This window comes from Hyposmocoma kahamanoa, unplaced genomic scaffold (genome assembly GCF_003589595.1).
Source record: "Hyposmocoma kahamanoa isolate Upper Pololo Valley unplaced genomic scaffold, ASM358959v1 62, whole genome shotgun sequence".
In the NCBI taxonomy this organism is placed as follows: Eukaryota; Metazoa; Arthropoda; class Insecta; order Lepidoptera; family Cosmopterigidae; genus Hyposmocoma; species Hyposmocoma kahamanoa.
The window spans coordinates 836,945-849,526 of record NW_020653850.1 but is presented as its reverse complement, the minus strand read 5'-3'; the positions used below and the strand labels follow the sequence as shown (position 1 = coordinate 849,526).

The 12,582-nt window shown below is 36.2% G+C and overlaps 1 protein-coding gene across 1 annotated transcript in view; it reads left to right on the top strand.

Annotated features, from left to right (window-relative positions):
* The window catches only part of LOC113229615 (GRAM domain-containing protein 1B-like), a 56,780-nt gene that overhangs the window by 17,510 nt on the left and 26,688 nt on the right, over nucleotides 1-12,582 (top strand). Inside the window, exons 4-7 of the mRNA XM_026463274.1 lie at nucleotides 50-196; nucleotides 955-1,132; nucleotides 1,493-1,650; nucleotides 4,236-4,388. Coding sequence (XP_026319059.1) covers nucleotides 50-196; nucleotides 955-1,132; nucleotides 1,493-1,650; nucleotides 4,236-4,388 — 636 coding nt within the window. The remainder of the gene's footprint in view (nucleotides 1-49; nucleotides 197-954; nucleotides 1,133-1,492; nucleotides 1,651-4,235; nucleotides 4,389-12,582) is intronic.

Sequence of the window (12,582 nt, the reverse complement as noted above, 5' to 3'; positions counted from 1 at the left end):
GAGTAAGTCTTTGTACACCAGAACAAAATTTCACATAAATATTCTATAGGATTTCCATGGAAATCTTATAGAAGACTCGTTGTTGCAGAGCGAGGGTATTCTCATACCGACACACCCCGCTGGTGACGCCATCTCCATCTCCAGCGCGAACGACATTGCTCCATCACCTGTCCCGCTTAAAACTGACAATGCCAAGGTAAGTGCGACGGAGACAATTGTACTTTTTAATGCTTGGGCTGTTGAATTTATATGACGTGTATTGATAATGAAAAATTGAATTTGATTTTGATAAATGTGGTTTGAAAGAGAACGTGGACAGTGTGGTTCCTCGAGCTCCTTGTGAAAGAGTTCGTCCAGGGAAGTAAAGCCACCTTACCTATTTTTGTCGCCAAGTAGTAATGAAGGCATTACTGCGTTCCGGTTTAGAAGGGTGCTGGTGAAATTACTGGCACATGGGACTTGTCAACTTATGTCTCAGGGTGACGGGCGCAGCGGCAGTGCCTATAAGACCTTTGCGATTGCTCTGAGTGGCACTGCAACTGTTAAGGATAGGCATGGTAGTAGGCGACACACACATGTGTCGCCTACCACCAGGCGCACGACTTGAAAAAAGGACGAAGTGACAGAGAGGTGGTTTGATGCAAGTAAATTGGCGTAAGAGATACATAGAGTCAACATTCGAAGAGAACGACCACGGAAGACGTTCTCAGATCAAATCGAGAATGTTCTTGGATGTTCGTGCCTAGTGAGAAGAACATCGACAATGCATGTGTGAAAATATTTATGAATGCAATTAAAGCAACAGAAAAATTAAACATTTTTAAACTTAGAAAAATGTTCTTATTTAGTGCAAGCACCACACGGCCTTTTTGGCCAAACCATTACTTTGACATCTACAATTAATAGCAGGTATATGGTAAAAAATGGCGCATTTAACAAAGTCATTGCTTTTAGTCGCCTGTATCAAGCTCAAAGGGCGCCGAGGGCGGGGGTGGTGGCGGTGGCGGCGGTGGAGGCGGTCGGACGAAGAAGAAAAGCTGGTACAATGCATTTTATCCCACGTACAAGAGCAAGTCGGATGATTTCAAACGGTTGTTTAAAGATCTGCCCGACGACGAGAGACTCATAGTAGGTAAGTTCTGTGGTCACAGCGGCACTGGTCAAACTGTTCAAAATTATACCTTACATCATTATAATATTTTATATATTTGTATTATTAGTGTGCGTTAATTTGAACTGAGCAGTCTATCGTTAAATCATTCTTGCATGATATTTGGTCGTAACTTCGAAGAACTAAAAATTGTCTGGTTTCTTAATTATTCTCCATACAAAATGTAATCAGAGGACTTGTTTTTATATCGGACGTTTTTTTATTATTGTGAAAGTGAAAGTTGCGTGAGGCTGTGTCCAGCAGTGGACGTTTTCGGCTGAAATTATGACGATGATGACAAGAAGAGCTAGTAGTGTAAATTTGTCATGGTGTTGGTTTCAGACTACTCCTGCGCACTGCAAAAGGACATCCTTGCGCACGGGCGCCTGTACGCGTCGCAGAACTACCTCTGCTTCTACGCGAGCATCTTCGGCTGGGAGACCAGCATGTCGCTGCGATGGAAGGACGTCACCGCCATCACCAAGGAGAAGACCGCGCTGGTGAGGATCTCTCCTATTAATTATTGCATTACTGTAAACATTCATGGACCACAAGAGATATTTTAGTATTTTATGCAAACATTGCATAATGAGGGTTACAGTTGAATGGTAACGATATTTTAAGACCTAATTATGTAATGATTGCATACAACACTTTTTCTACGAGTAAATTAAATATAGAAACAGAACTAATATTTAATGTATATTTTGTAAACAATCCATGACAACAAACGCAATTTTTTTTAAATTAAATTTTAACCCATTTATTACGGTAGGCAAAGGTTCCACCATACAGCCTCTTCATATATTTAGACGACTGCCAAACAAACGCTACAAAACAAAAACCAAAGAGACAGAATAGAACTGGCCAAGTACCGCATATATTTTAACAATTTTTTTTTTTTTCAAAAAAAGATTTATGCTCCGGTTGCAAGAGTTTTAGGCCAATTTCACCAATCAGGAGGCAGTAGAGCGTTTAAATAGCGTTCTAATTGATATTTTAATTATCAAAAATGCGACGTTCTTTTTTTTGAAACTCAGCTCAGTGGCGAGTACCATAGACAATGGAATTTTGATTCAGAACTAAAAAGAGCGCCTTTAATATGTGGTTTATGAAATCATAATTGACAGATTAAAATACAGGAGTAGAAAAAAATTATTTATTTTCCCGATTCCTAAATTGAAAAGGAAATATATTCATTTCATTTCATTCATATATTTTCGGATCTAAATCTCATATATTTGTTTTGTCAAACAAACCAACGTTTCGGGCCTTTTATATGTCCCATGATCACTGCTGTGTGAGATGGTAAAGTCATCAACTAGTTATGTATATCTAATATTAATGCAATCCACCCTACTCTGAACTATAGTTACAAAAGTTGTAATTGAAGTTGATTGATCGGGATTGTAATACCCTATCGATGCCTTACTTTCTCAAACTCGATCTTATAAAGAGTGATTATTTAGGAGATGGCAAAACTTTCTATTTATTTTATTAAGGGGTTCTTTTTTTATAAGAAAATTAGTGCGCATTTGACTTCCATTTGACCTGATGGAAAGCGGTAATGTCGACGATGTGGCATGCATACTTAAATAATGCCTATTCACTCTCGCCTTGAAAAGGCCAAGTTACGGTGTTCAGGGAACAAGTCTGCAGGCAGGGAATTCCATCCAATTCGTTAGGTCTGCCGGTACGTTCTGTAGCTCAGTTGAGAAAGCGTCGTTCGCTACCAGCCTTTGTATTAATACAATATTTATCGAGTTCTTAGGTTTTCGCCATTGTTACACATAGGAAATGAAACTATTTTTCCGGATTTTTGACTATCAACCGTGACCATGGGACTTGTAAAGTGCCCGAAACGTTGTTTTGTTTGAAAAAACAAATATGCGCGATTTAAATCCGGAAAATTAGTTTCATTTCCTAAGTACAATATTTGTTTTTACTTTTTTAACCGACTTAAAAAAAGGAGGAGGTTCTCAATTCGACTGTATTTTTTTGTTTTGTATGTAGGTATGTTACAGGATAACTCATTTGTAAACCGATTTTCATGATTCTTTTTTGTTGGAAAGAGGGTGCCCCAGTATTGGTCCCATTTAAATTTGAAGACAATATTCCACCTCTAAAGGTGGCAAACTAGGTTATGAATCCGGTTTAGCGCACTTTTCGTTAACCGATTTCGATAAAGCCTGTAATCCGACCGACCATGTAATCCGCGAACTTTTGAGGTTTTTAGTATTTTGTACTGAGATTATTACTATTAAACTTATTTTAAAAGGAAATCCCAAACAAAATAAAGAAAACATATTAATTGGTAGCAGTACAGTCCTGTCTGCTTGGGATTTTTCATCAGAGGAAATACTAAATAGTAGTTTCATTTCCAATCGCGAAAATCTAAGAACTCGATAAATGTACTCTTCATATCCGATTTATGATAATTATGTATACACCGCTTATCAACCTTGTTATCAAAAGTCTTGACCATCGAGTATATAAACAGAAATAGAGACGAAATGTCATTTAATTTGTTTGAAAACTATTCTGCCATATCATTACGGTGACAACTGCACTCCGATTGGCCAGCCGAATTCGAAACAATTGACGGGTGTTGCCAATTCTTTCACTTCAAAACGACCAGTTTAACTTGAGCTTTGCTACAATGAACGAATATTGTAAAATTACATTTAATACTTAATCACCGATGAAATGTGGTTCCGTTTGTTTTGTAATTAGATGTTTTGCTGTTTTTCCCCACACCACCAAATAGAACAGCACCCCATTGTTAGAGATATTATCTTTATTACAATAAATACAGAATATTTTCGGAATATACGGAGACGTACACACAGGTCAGTTGCTGGCGTTGTACTTTTCCGTTTTCTAATTTGTGATTTCAGCGCAAAAGAGAGTTGATATTTAATAGCGACAGAAGGCCTATTTGCATGATGAGTTGTCAGGGATGGCTGGCCCTTATTTCGTCTTTATTTCTGGTTATATATTCGATAGTCTTGACAAACTAGCTTAGGCCGATTTCTATTGTAATAAGCATTGTTTGCTATGTTGTCAAAAAGATTTTCTTTCCAAGGTGATCCCGAACGCGATCTTAGTGTGCACCGACGGCGAGAAGAATTTCCTCACATCGTTCACGGGTCGGGACAAGGCGTACCTCGTCCTGTTCCGCATCTGGCAGAACGCGCTCATGGACCAGCCTATGACCAGTCAGGAATACTGGCAGTGGGTAAGTTACTTAACGATAAACGTACATAAAAAAATTATGATTTTGAAGACATAATTCTACCCTTGTTGTTTCTAATCAGGAATTTTACAATGTACAGGAACATAACTAAACCTATATGTGAGAGGTAGAGGTGCTTAAAAAAGTCCATATTTTAGAATTTAGATGTTTTTACAAACATTTGTGACATTGCAAATTTTAACGTTGCGTGCATACTATTTTTAATTAATCTCACAATCGGGTTAAAAAAGAAATAGCAAATTTGTTATGATATTCCAAAAACCTTAGAATAATAACGCATAGAATGATAGTTTCGTATCAAACGAACTGTCACAAGTGAGGCAAAAATCAAATTCATGTAGGCTAGTTTTAGTAGTAGGTTAATTTTCGGTTTTAGTGAATATTTATATAAAAATACAGGTTGAAACGCGTTACTTCCTTGTGGAATGTGATGTTCGTATCTATTTTATGTCTGTCTGACGTATTTTTACACTCATTTACCGCACACTTCGTCATTTTTAGCTAAAATTCTTGAGCGTGCAAAGTTCGCTGTGCAAGTTAACCTTGAGCACTGAAGACCCGCCCGCTCGTGTAGGCCCATTGGGAGCGCTTCAATTTGCCTCACTTAGCGTGTGCGGGCTAGGTTTCTATGTGTTATTATTCTAAGCCAAAAACAAACAATTGTTACTTAAATTAGTTTCAATTGTAAATTTAAGTAACAATTGCAGTATATAAAGTAGATAGAAACTGTGGTCGTAGCATGGCGGAATGTTTGTGATAAACTTCCCCGTGACAATATTTAATTCAGTTGATAAATCTAAGTTTGCTTTTTTGGTAATGAACTATTGTTACACATTTTGAAGAACAAAGACAACGGTATGAAATTGCGAATATAGATATTTTTATCGTTCAATCATCGCCGCGAAAACGATGAAACAAAAAATGACGAAGCTACATTTGCTTATTTGGTAATTAACTATTGTTGTACATTTTGAAGAACAAGGACGACGAGATGAAATTGCGTATAAAGCTAGCTATTTTTATCGTTCAGTCATCGCAACGAAAACGATGAAACATAAAATATCTTAATTATTAATACAAAGATCGAACACTCAGAAAAAAATCCTGAAATTCGTGAATTCCGCTGCGTCGGTCCGTGGCTTAGTTGGTATAGCGTCTGCCACGGTATGCCATTTTTTCTAAGATTAGGCTAAGTTAAGGATTTTTGTCTAAGTGTTCTTCATCTTTGTATTAATAATTATAACAAACTAGTGGAGTAATTTCACAAAATATAACTGAATATCAATTCAATAAAAATTTAAAAAATATGTCTTTTCATTTCGTTTGTCGCGCTCAGTTTTTACGTTGATAAAATTACTGTGTTTTAAAATCAGCTGTGACCTTGCAGCCATGTTTGGCACTGTGTTAATCTTTTGCAGTCATTCGTCCCCGGCGCTCGCGGTGACATTAAAATGTGACGTCACAGTGCTCGCTATGTTCGCTATTGTGATAAAATTTTTAAATGGCGGTGATAAAATCGAAATTGACAGTAAAGTGTGGATATAATAGCTTTATCGAGGCAGCATACGGGGGCTGAAATGATAAAGATAAAAATAAATTACCTCAACTAGTTGATGTGTAAAACGGAATATTTATCCATAGAAATTTACACATACAATCGATAACATGAATCGGCTGTTGCGTATCTCGCGTCAATACGTGTGCATACACCTTGAATACGGGTCCTTTTCTTTAGTTTTTGGAGTAATTGTTCAAGTTTCGTTTCGTTGCTATTGATTTAACTATTTTGTTGACTTTTTGTTTGGTTGTTGTTGATTTTTTATTTGTTATGTAGTTTTTTAGTAACTTAATAACGTAATAATTGAATCCTTTTTATTTTGTGTATTATTTATTCTTAAACTATAGTCTCTAAATCGATTCTCTCTTCGTTACAGACTATTTCGATAAGACGATTATTCGATATAATTCGAGATAATTCGATTTTACATCAGTAAAATCAGTCTAAAGTAAAATAATAATAAATAATAAAAAAAAGTAAAGTCGTCTATAGAAACTTGTATGAGATAACATGCTATGTGAAATGGACTATAAGTCCCATCGTCGTTTGTTTTCTGTTTCATATTTTATTTGACGTTAAGATTGATTTTAAATGCCTAATTAAGAGCCTCAAGCTGGATTTACATTTGTCTGACGTGTCGTGTCGTGACGCGTCAGAAAGGTATCGGTTTCATACGTTTATTATGGTTAGATATAAATAAGTGTGTCACAATCTGACGTGACGGTTCGTGCAGTTTGTACGAAACCGATATCATTTTGACGCGTCACGACATGACACTTAAGACAAATGTAAATCCGGCTTCACTGTCTTTAAAACTTTCTGTAATTTTTGACACTTACACTTTTTACCTCTAACCTACAGACATGTATAAATGCTCCATTCGTTATTTACAATCTTATTTTTTTTAAGTAATAGATTAATTATGTTGCTCCGTTACCAGGTAAATTCTGCAATGTTTTATATATGGAGCATTGAGACACGGGTTTGTAAAGATTAATTACCACCGCAAGCACTTTGTTTCCTCTTTTCTAATGTATACTTTAGAAGGAATGGAATACACCATCGGTATCTGTGTTTCCCGGAAACTACAATTTAGGGCTATTCAAGGCTGCAGTGAATAGGCAAACACATCGTCGGTTAACATCAGATTATGCGTTTATTTAAGTTTAGGAAATAAATAAAAAACATGTCGTTCAATAAAACAGTCTCCTCAATCGTTTGATAAAATTTATTAATATTTCCCCATTAAACATTAGCAACATAACATATTTTGTCATGCACACTTCGAGTCGGTCAAGGCATAGTATAATAAGTATGGTAATTCCGTACAAAATTAGTAGCGAGCTACTTATGAAATAATTCGTCCAGGGAAGTAGAATGTGAAAATTAATGCGTTCCGGCTTGTAAGGGTAAGGGTGCTGGTGAAATTACAGGCACATGGGACTTGTCAACTTATGTCTCATGGTGACGGACGCAGTGAGTGGCAGTGCCCCTCAGATAGGCGCACGACTTGTTCCTCCAGCCACTTAGTATCATAAAAGAAACTACCTTCTCTTTGCATTGGAGGTTAAAAACTGCATAAAATGTACAAAAATGTAGAGCGCTCCCATATCAATTTCGAATTTACACCTACCCTACAAACTAATGTCATATTTTAAACTGATACTGCGCAGTTTTTCTAAAGAAAAATCAACTATAAAGCATGAATGTCTTAACTGTAAAAATGAAACAGGCTCGGTGAAAACAACCGTCTCCAAGAGGCCGCGAATTTGAAATTTAAACACATTCAAATGACGGTCGTCGATGCGCTGAGCTACGACGTAAGTTCGAGCTCTTTTTGGCGTGATTGTATTCCATAGATCCGCGTTCTGGATAGACGTAATAGTGGACTATGTTGCGCCTGGGACAGAAATTTGAGTGTGCTTCGTTTCCACTGGACCGTGCTGTGTTACCATTTAAACGTTTATTTTGTATATGAGCATCTGCACCAAGTGATAGCGTTCAGGGAACAAATCTGCAAGCAAGGAATTTCACTCCATAACCTCAGAAGGATATGAATGTGGAAACTTAATATTTGGACAAGGTTTGTCGATTACAATAAATATATTTATTTGAATATAAAAAACTTACAATAAGAAAAGATTTCATAATTTAACCAGTGCATGGGTAATGTAAATTTTTTTAACGTAACATAATAGTAATAGTAAATAACGCACACGCTTATAGCCGCGCATTAGGGGCACCCTGGGTCTCGGGTGCCATGGACAAACATATAGGCAATCATAAATTATATCCAAACTTATGAGAGAAATAAATGTAGGTCATGAATCATTGATACATTTCTCTCGGCCCGGTAATCGTACCTGGGACCTCTGCGTGGCAGACCAGCAAGGTAATGTGTCAGAAAACCTAGGGAATTTCCTATACTAAGAACACCAGAGCAACGGAATTGAGTCTGGGACACTACCCGGAATACCCAGACTAGAATCCATTTAGAAAAGTTCATTTTCCAAATTAGTCTTACCGGAAAACTATTCTGGAGCCTCCTCATCCAGATCTCATGGTGCTAACCGTTTGATCACCGAGGTAAAAATCGTGCAGAATTTAAAAGCCAGCCGTGTTATCTTGTAGGCCCAAACAATTTATGTTATAGAACATAAATTGTTATATTGTTATATAACATTTAACTTATACGTGTAATATATTGCATAGAAATTGCGGCCTTCTGAAAGCTAAACTCTATAAAAAGAAAATTAAGTACAGTAATCAAATTAGTTATAAAATCAAAATATCCCTTTTCCTAAATTAATAAGTATTGCTATCAAGTGACGAGACAAACAAGCCGTGGGCTGCAGTAACACTTAGTAAAGATCTTAGGGGCACTGCCACTGCGTCCATCACCCTAAGACAAGTTGACAAGTCCCATGTGCCCGTAATTTCACCCCTTCCAAACCGGAACGCAGTAATGACCACATTACTGCTTGGCGGCAGAAATAGGTAAGGTGGCAGTACTTCCCTAGACGAACTCTTTCACAAGGAGCTCTATCGCTGCTAAGTCTGTATATGAAAAAACTAATGCGACAGAGAAAGAGACATGTCAGTAACTTAGAGACTAAAGTTTTTGCCTACCCTTGTGGGAGTCATAGATGATATGCAAGTTTTTACGGCTTGTTTGCTGTGATAAAAAAGTAGCACCGGCCCAGACTGCGCCGTACTAGTATACTACTAACCGTATCGTTATCACATTCGGTTCATAATTGAACATACCTTGTTTTGTTACTAATTACACTGAGTCTATCTAGGTCACTAGTCGCAGATTTATTTATGCAGTGTGAGTAGGCGTATATGTTGTTCAGTGAAATTGTTAACAAATATATTTTTTTTATTTCTATTTTGAACTGATTATGGGTACAGTTATGTAACACGGTTGTGAAGATTGTGTAACGTGTAATGAATGAGTGAAGGGTACCATGAACCGTGAACGATGGGGTTTGAAAGAGGGCGTTGTGACAAAAATAGTGAAAGGTATGTTGAGGTGTTATAATTATTAATAAAATTCCTTCTATTCGGCCGAATTCGAACCGACGTCTTCTAGCAAACCGTGGCAGACGGCTAAAAAGTCGCTGAAAACCAATTACAAAGATCCGACAAAACAAGCACATAGAAAAATTCGTGAGATCCGCTGCTTCGTTCCGTGGCTTAGTTGGCATAGCGTCTGGCACGGTTTCCTGGAAGACGTCGGTTCGAATCCTGCCGGATCGAAGGAATTTTTTCTGAGTGTTCGATCTTTGTATTAATAATTATAACAAACCAGTGGAGTAATTTCACAAAAAATAATTGAATACCATGGTAGTGAAACAGCCTGACATTCAATAAAATATTTAATTATGTTTAGGTGGTTTTGTCACATTGAGCGGATGAACGAAGGTAAAGTGGCGAAAAGGATTATATTAAATCGAAAATTATCTTTAAAAGGCTGGAGTGCGTAGTGAGAAGATTGGAAGAGCTTGCTTGAATGTAATAAAAGCAAGAGTGTCTATAATCTCTGTCAACGTAAGTATACGTATGTATGTATAGAAACTTGACAGGAAGAATGCTTTGACGTTAATATTACGCTGTAACGTGACTAATTAATATGGTATAACAAAAGCGGCTCCAACGCAACAAGATTAATGTCGTCAGAGACATTTAATGTGGTTGACCAAGGATGGTAAGCCAAGAAGTCCGTATTATCTATCTCTATAGATAGTATTACCTGCCTACCCCAATGAGAATTCAGGGGTGTGAATAAGAGTCCAAATGTGTTCTGGTAGCAGTAGAGCTCCTTGTGAAAGGGTTCGTCCAGGGTATTGTGCCACCTTACCTATTTCTGCCGCCACTTGGTGCCTTAAAAAAAACAAATAAAGAGAATACCGACGAGTATGAAAGACAGTTTGGTTAACTGTGGTATATTACTTAGTTTGCCATGCATTAGTGCCGGTAATCGTTAACAGTATTTGTTAGGCTAAGATGATCAAGTTAGAAAAGATTTGTGTTTTTTGAAATTTGTTATTTTGTACACGTTGACCGTTTGGTATTTGGTACAGATATTTATTTTAATGGATTATTTAAGGAAAAGGTAAGTAATAAAGATCCGAAATGTAAATTAAAAATGAGCATAATCAAAATATGAATATTACTGTATACCGAAAGGTTTTGTGCTAATAAGAATACGGAAACAACCGAATGAAATACCGAAAGTTCCGAAAAATCTTGCTGACCTAGAAGTCTTAAGTTAGTAAACTTAATTTATATTTTACCGAAAACTATTGTTAGCCATTTTTATCGTAAATCACCTTTTATAAATTTGAAAGCGACCTTATACGTTTCATCAATTTTGATGCTTCTTAAACTATTCCATCAAAGGGAAATACTGTCATGAGTGACAACATAGGACATACATCGATGAGTTAGTTTTTCTTTCGGAAGTTTAGGGTATTATTCGGAAGAACCGTTTTAATTTGATCAAGTTCTTGCTTGTTTGCTAAATACGATTAATTTTTTCGGTATATTCTGTTTTTATTTTTCAGTAACTCATTTTAATGCATCTTAATAAGATTGTAATACGAATTAATATCAGCCTTAGTTTCCTGCAATTGAATTTGTTTTTCGTAACTTTTATTATTCCCCTTTAAAAAAGTAATTTGCGAAAGCAGGAAAGTACGATGAATGCTGTGGAAATGAGGCTTGCGCAATATTTGCTGTATTAGTATTAGGTGTGGTATGAAAGATGATGTTGTGACCAGGATAGAGAACAGGATGCTTCGATGGTTTAGTTATGTAAAAAAAAATGTTAATAGATTGACGGCACAAAATTATTGAGCGAATGTGGATGGAGACGCGGAGAGAGAGATAGACATCGGCGTACATATATCGATCAGCTTGGGGATGTCCTTAAAAACGAGCCGGGTTAAAAATACCAAAATAAACGGGCACGTATGTTGGGCAAAACATGTTTATAACATAAATAAACTACTTATTATCAAATGTATATTTTAGCTATTCTTTTCATCTGAAACACCAAAAAAATAATTATAGAAATAGTTACACATTTATGTACGAATTTAGACTTTGCTACTTGTGCCTTTATTTATTCCGAAGGCAGTGTGTATGTATGTTACTTTATTGTTACCCCGTTTAGTGTGAAGTTGTTTATTTAAGAAACAAAAGAACACACCAGTTCTCGTTTCACTGGTATGCAGTGTGCTGCTTTGGAGAGTCTGGGATCGTCATATCTTATTTATTTGGAACACCAACACAACAAAAACAACACATTGAAAGACACAATGATGTTTTGCTGTAAACCAAAAGTTGGAAATAAATACATTATTATTTTTTAAGTATCTATTTTACTCTCGTCACATCCAAAAGTATAAATTTTGAATTTTTTAACAAAATGGCTTTATTCCCCGGTAATGAAACAGTCGGCCGGATTCGGGGACTCAGGTTCCAGAACCGGCAAATAGTACGTGCCGCTTTGACCACTTTGAGCATTTATATGCAACACGCCACATTGCTATTATTACTTGGGCAAATTTCGAAATTCGTGCTTTCGATTTTGATGAAAATTTTTAGGAAGAATTTGTATTTATTTTTTGTCAATGTCATTTATGTAAATGGTTTTTGATGATATAGGCGATCCCCAAAATAAATTACTTTTAAGAAAATGTATGGGGCAGTTAAAACATTTGAGGGTGAGGGAATGACGAAATCAAAATAAATCAAGAAAAAATAGCGATATACACTTTTGGACTTAATATTTTGTGTAAGCTTACTGCTACCAATAACTTGTGTGAGTGAATAATTAATAAACAAAATCAAACGCTTAACTTCTTTTTATATGAAAGGAATGTCAAAAATGTAAGTTTTAGAATTTGAAATTAAATCTTTTCGTAGTAGAAACTTTTGACACACACAAGTTGAATTTCGTCATTTTGAAACGTTTACGGCGCTGCCAACTTCCAAAAACTTACAAAATGCATTTACCAGTTTAAAAATGCGTTCATAAATCGAGTGAAGGTAAAAGTGTGAGGGAATGATGTTTTTTGTTTGGAACTTGAATAATAAAACATTTTTTAA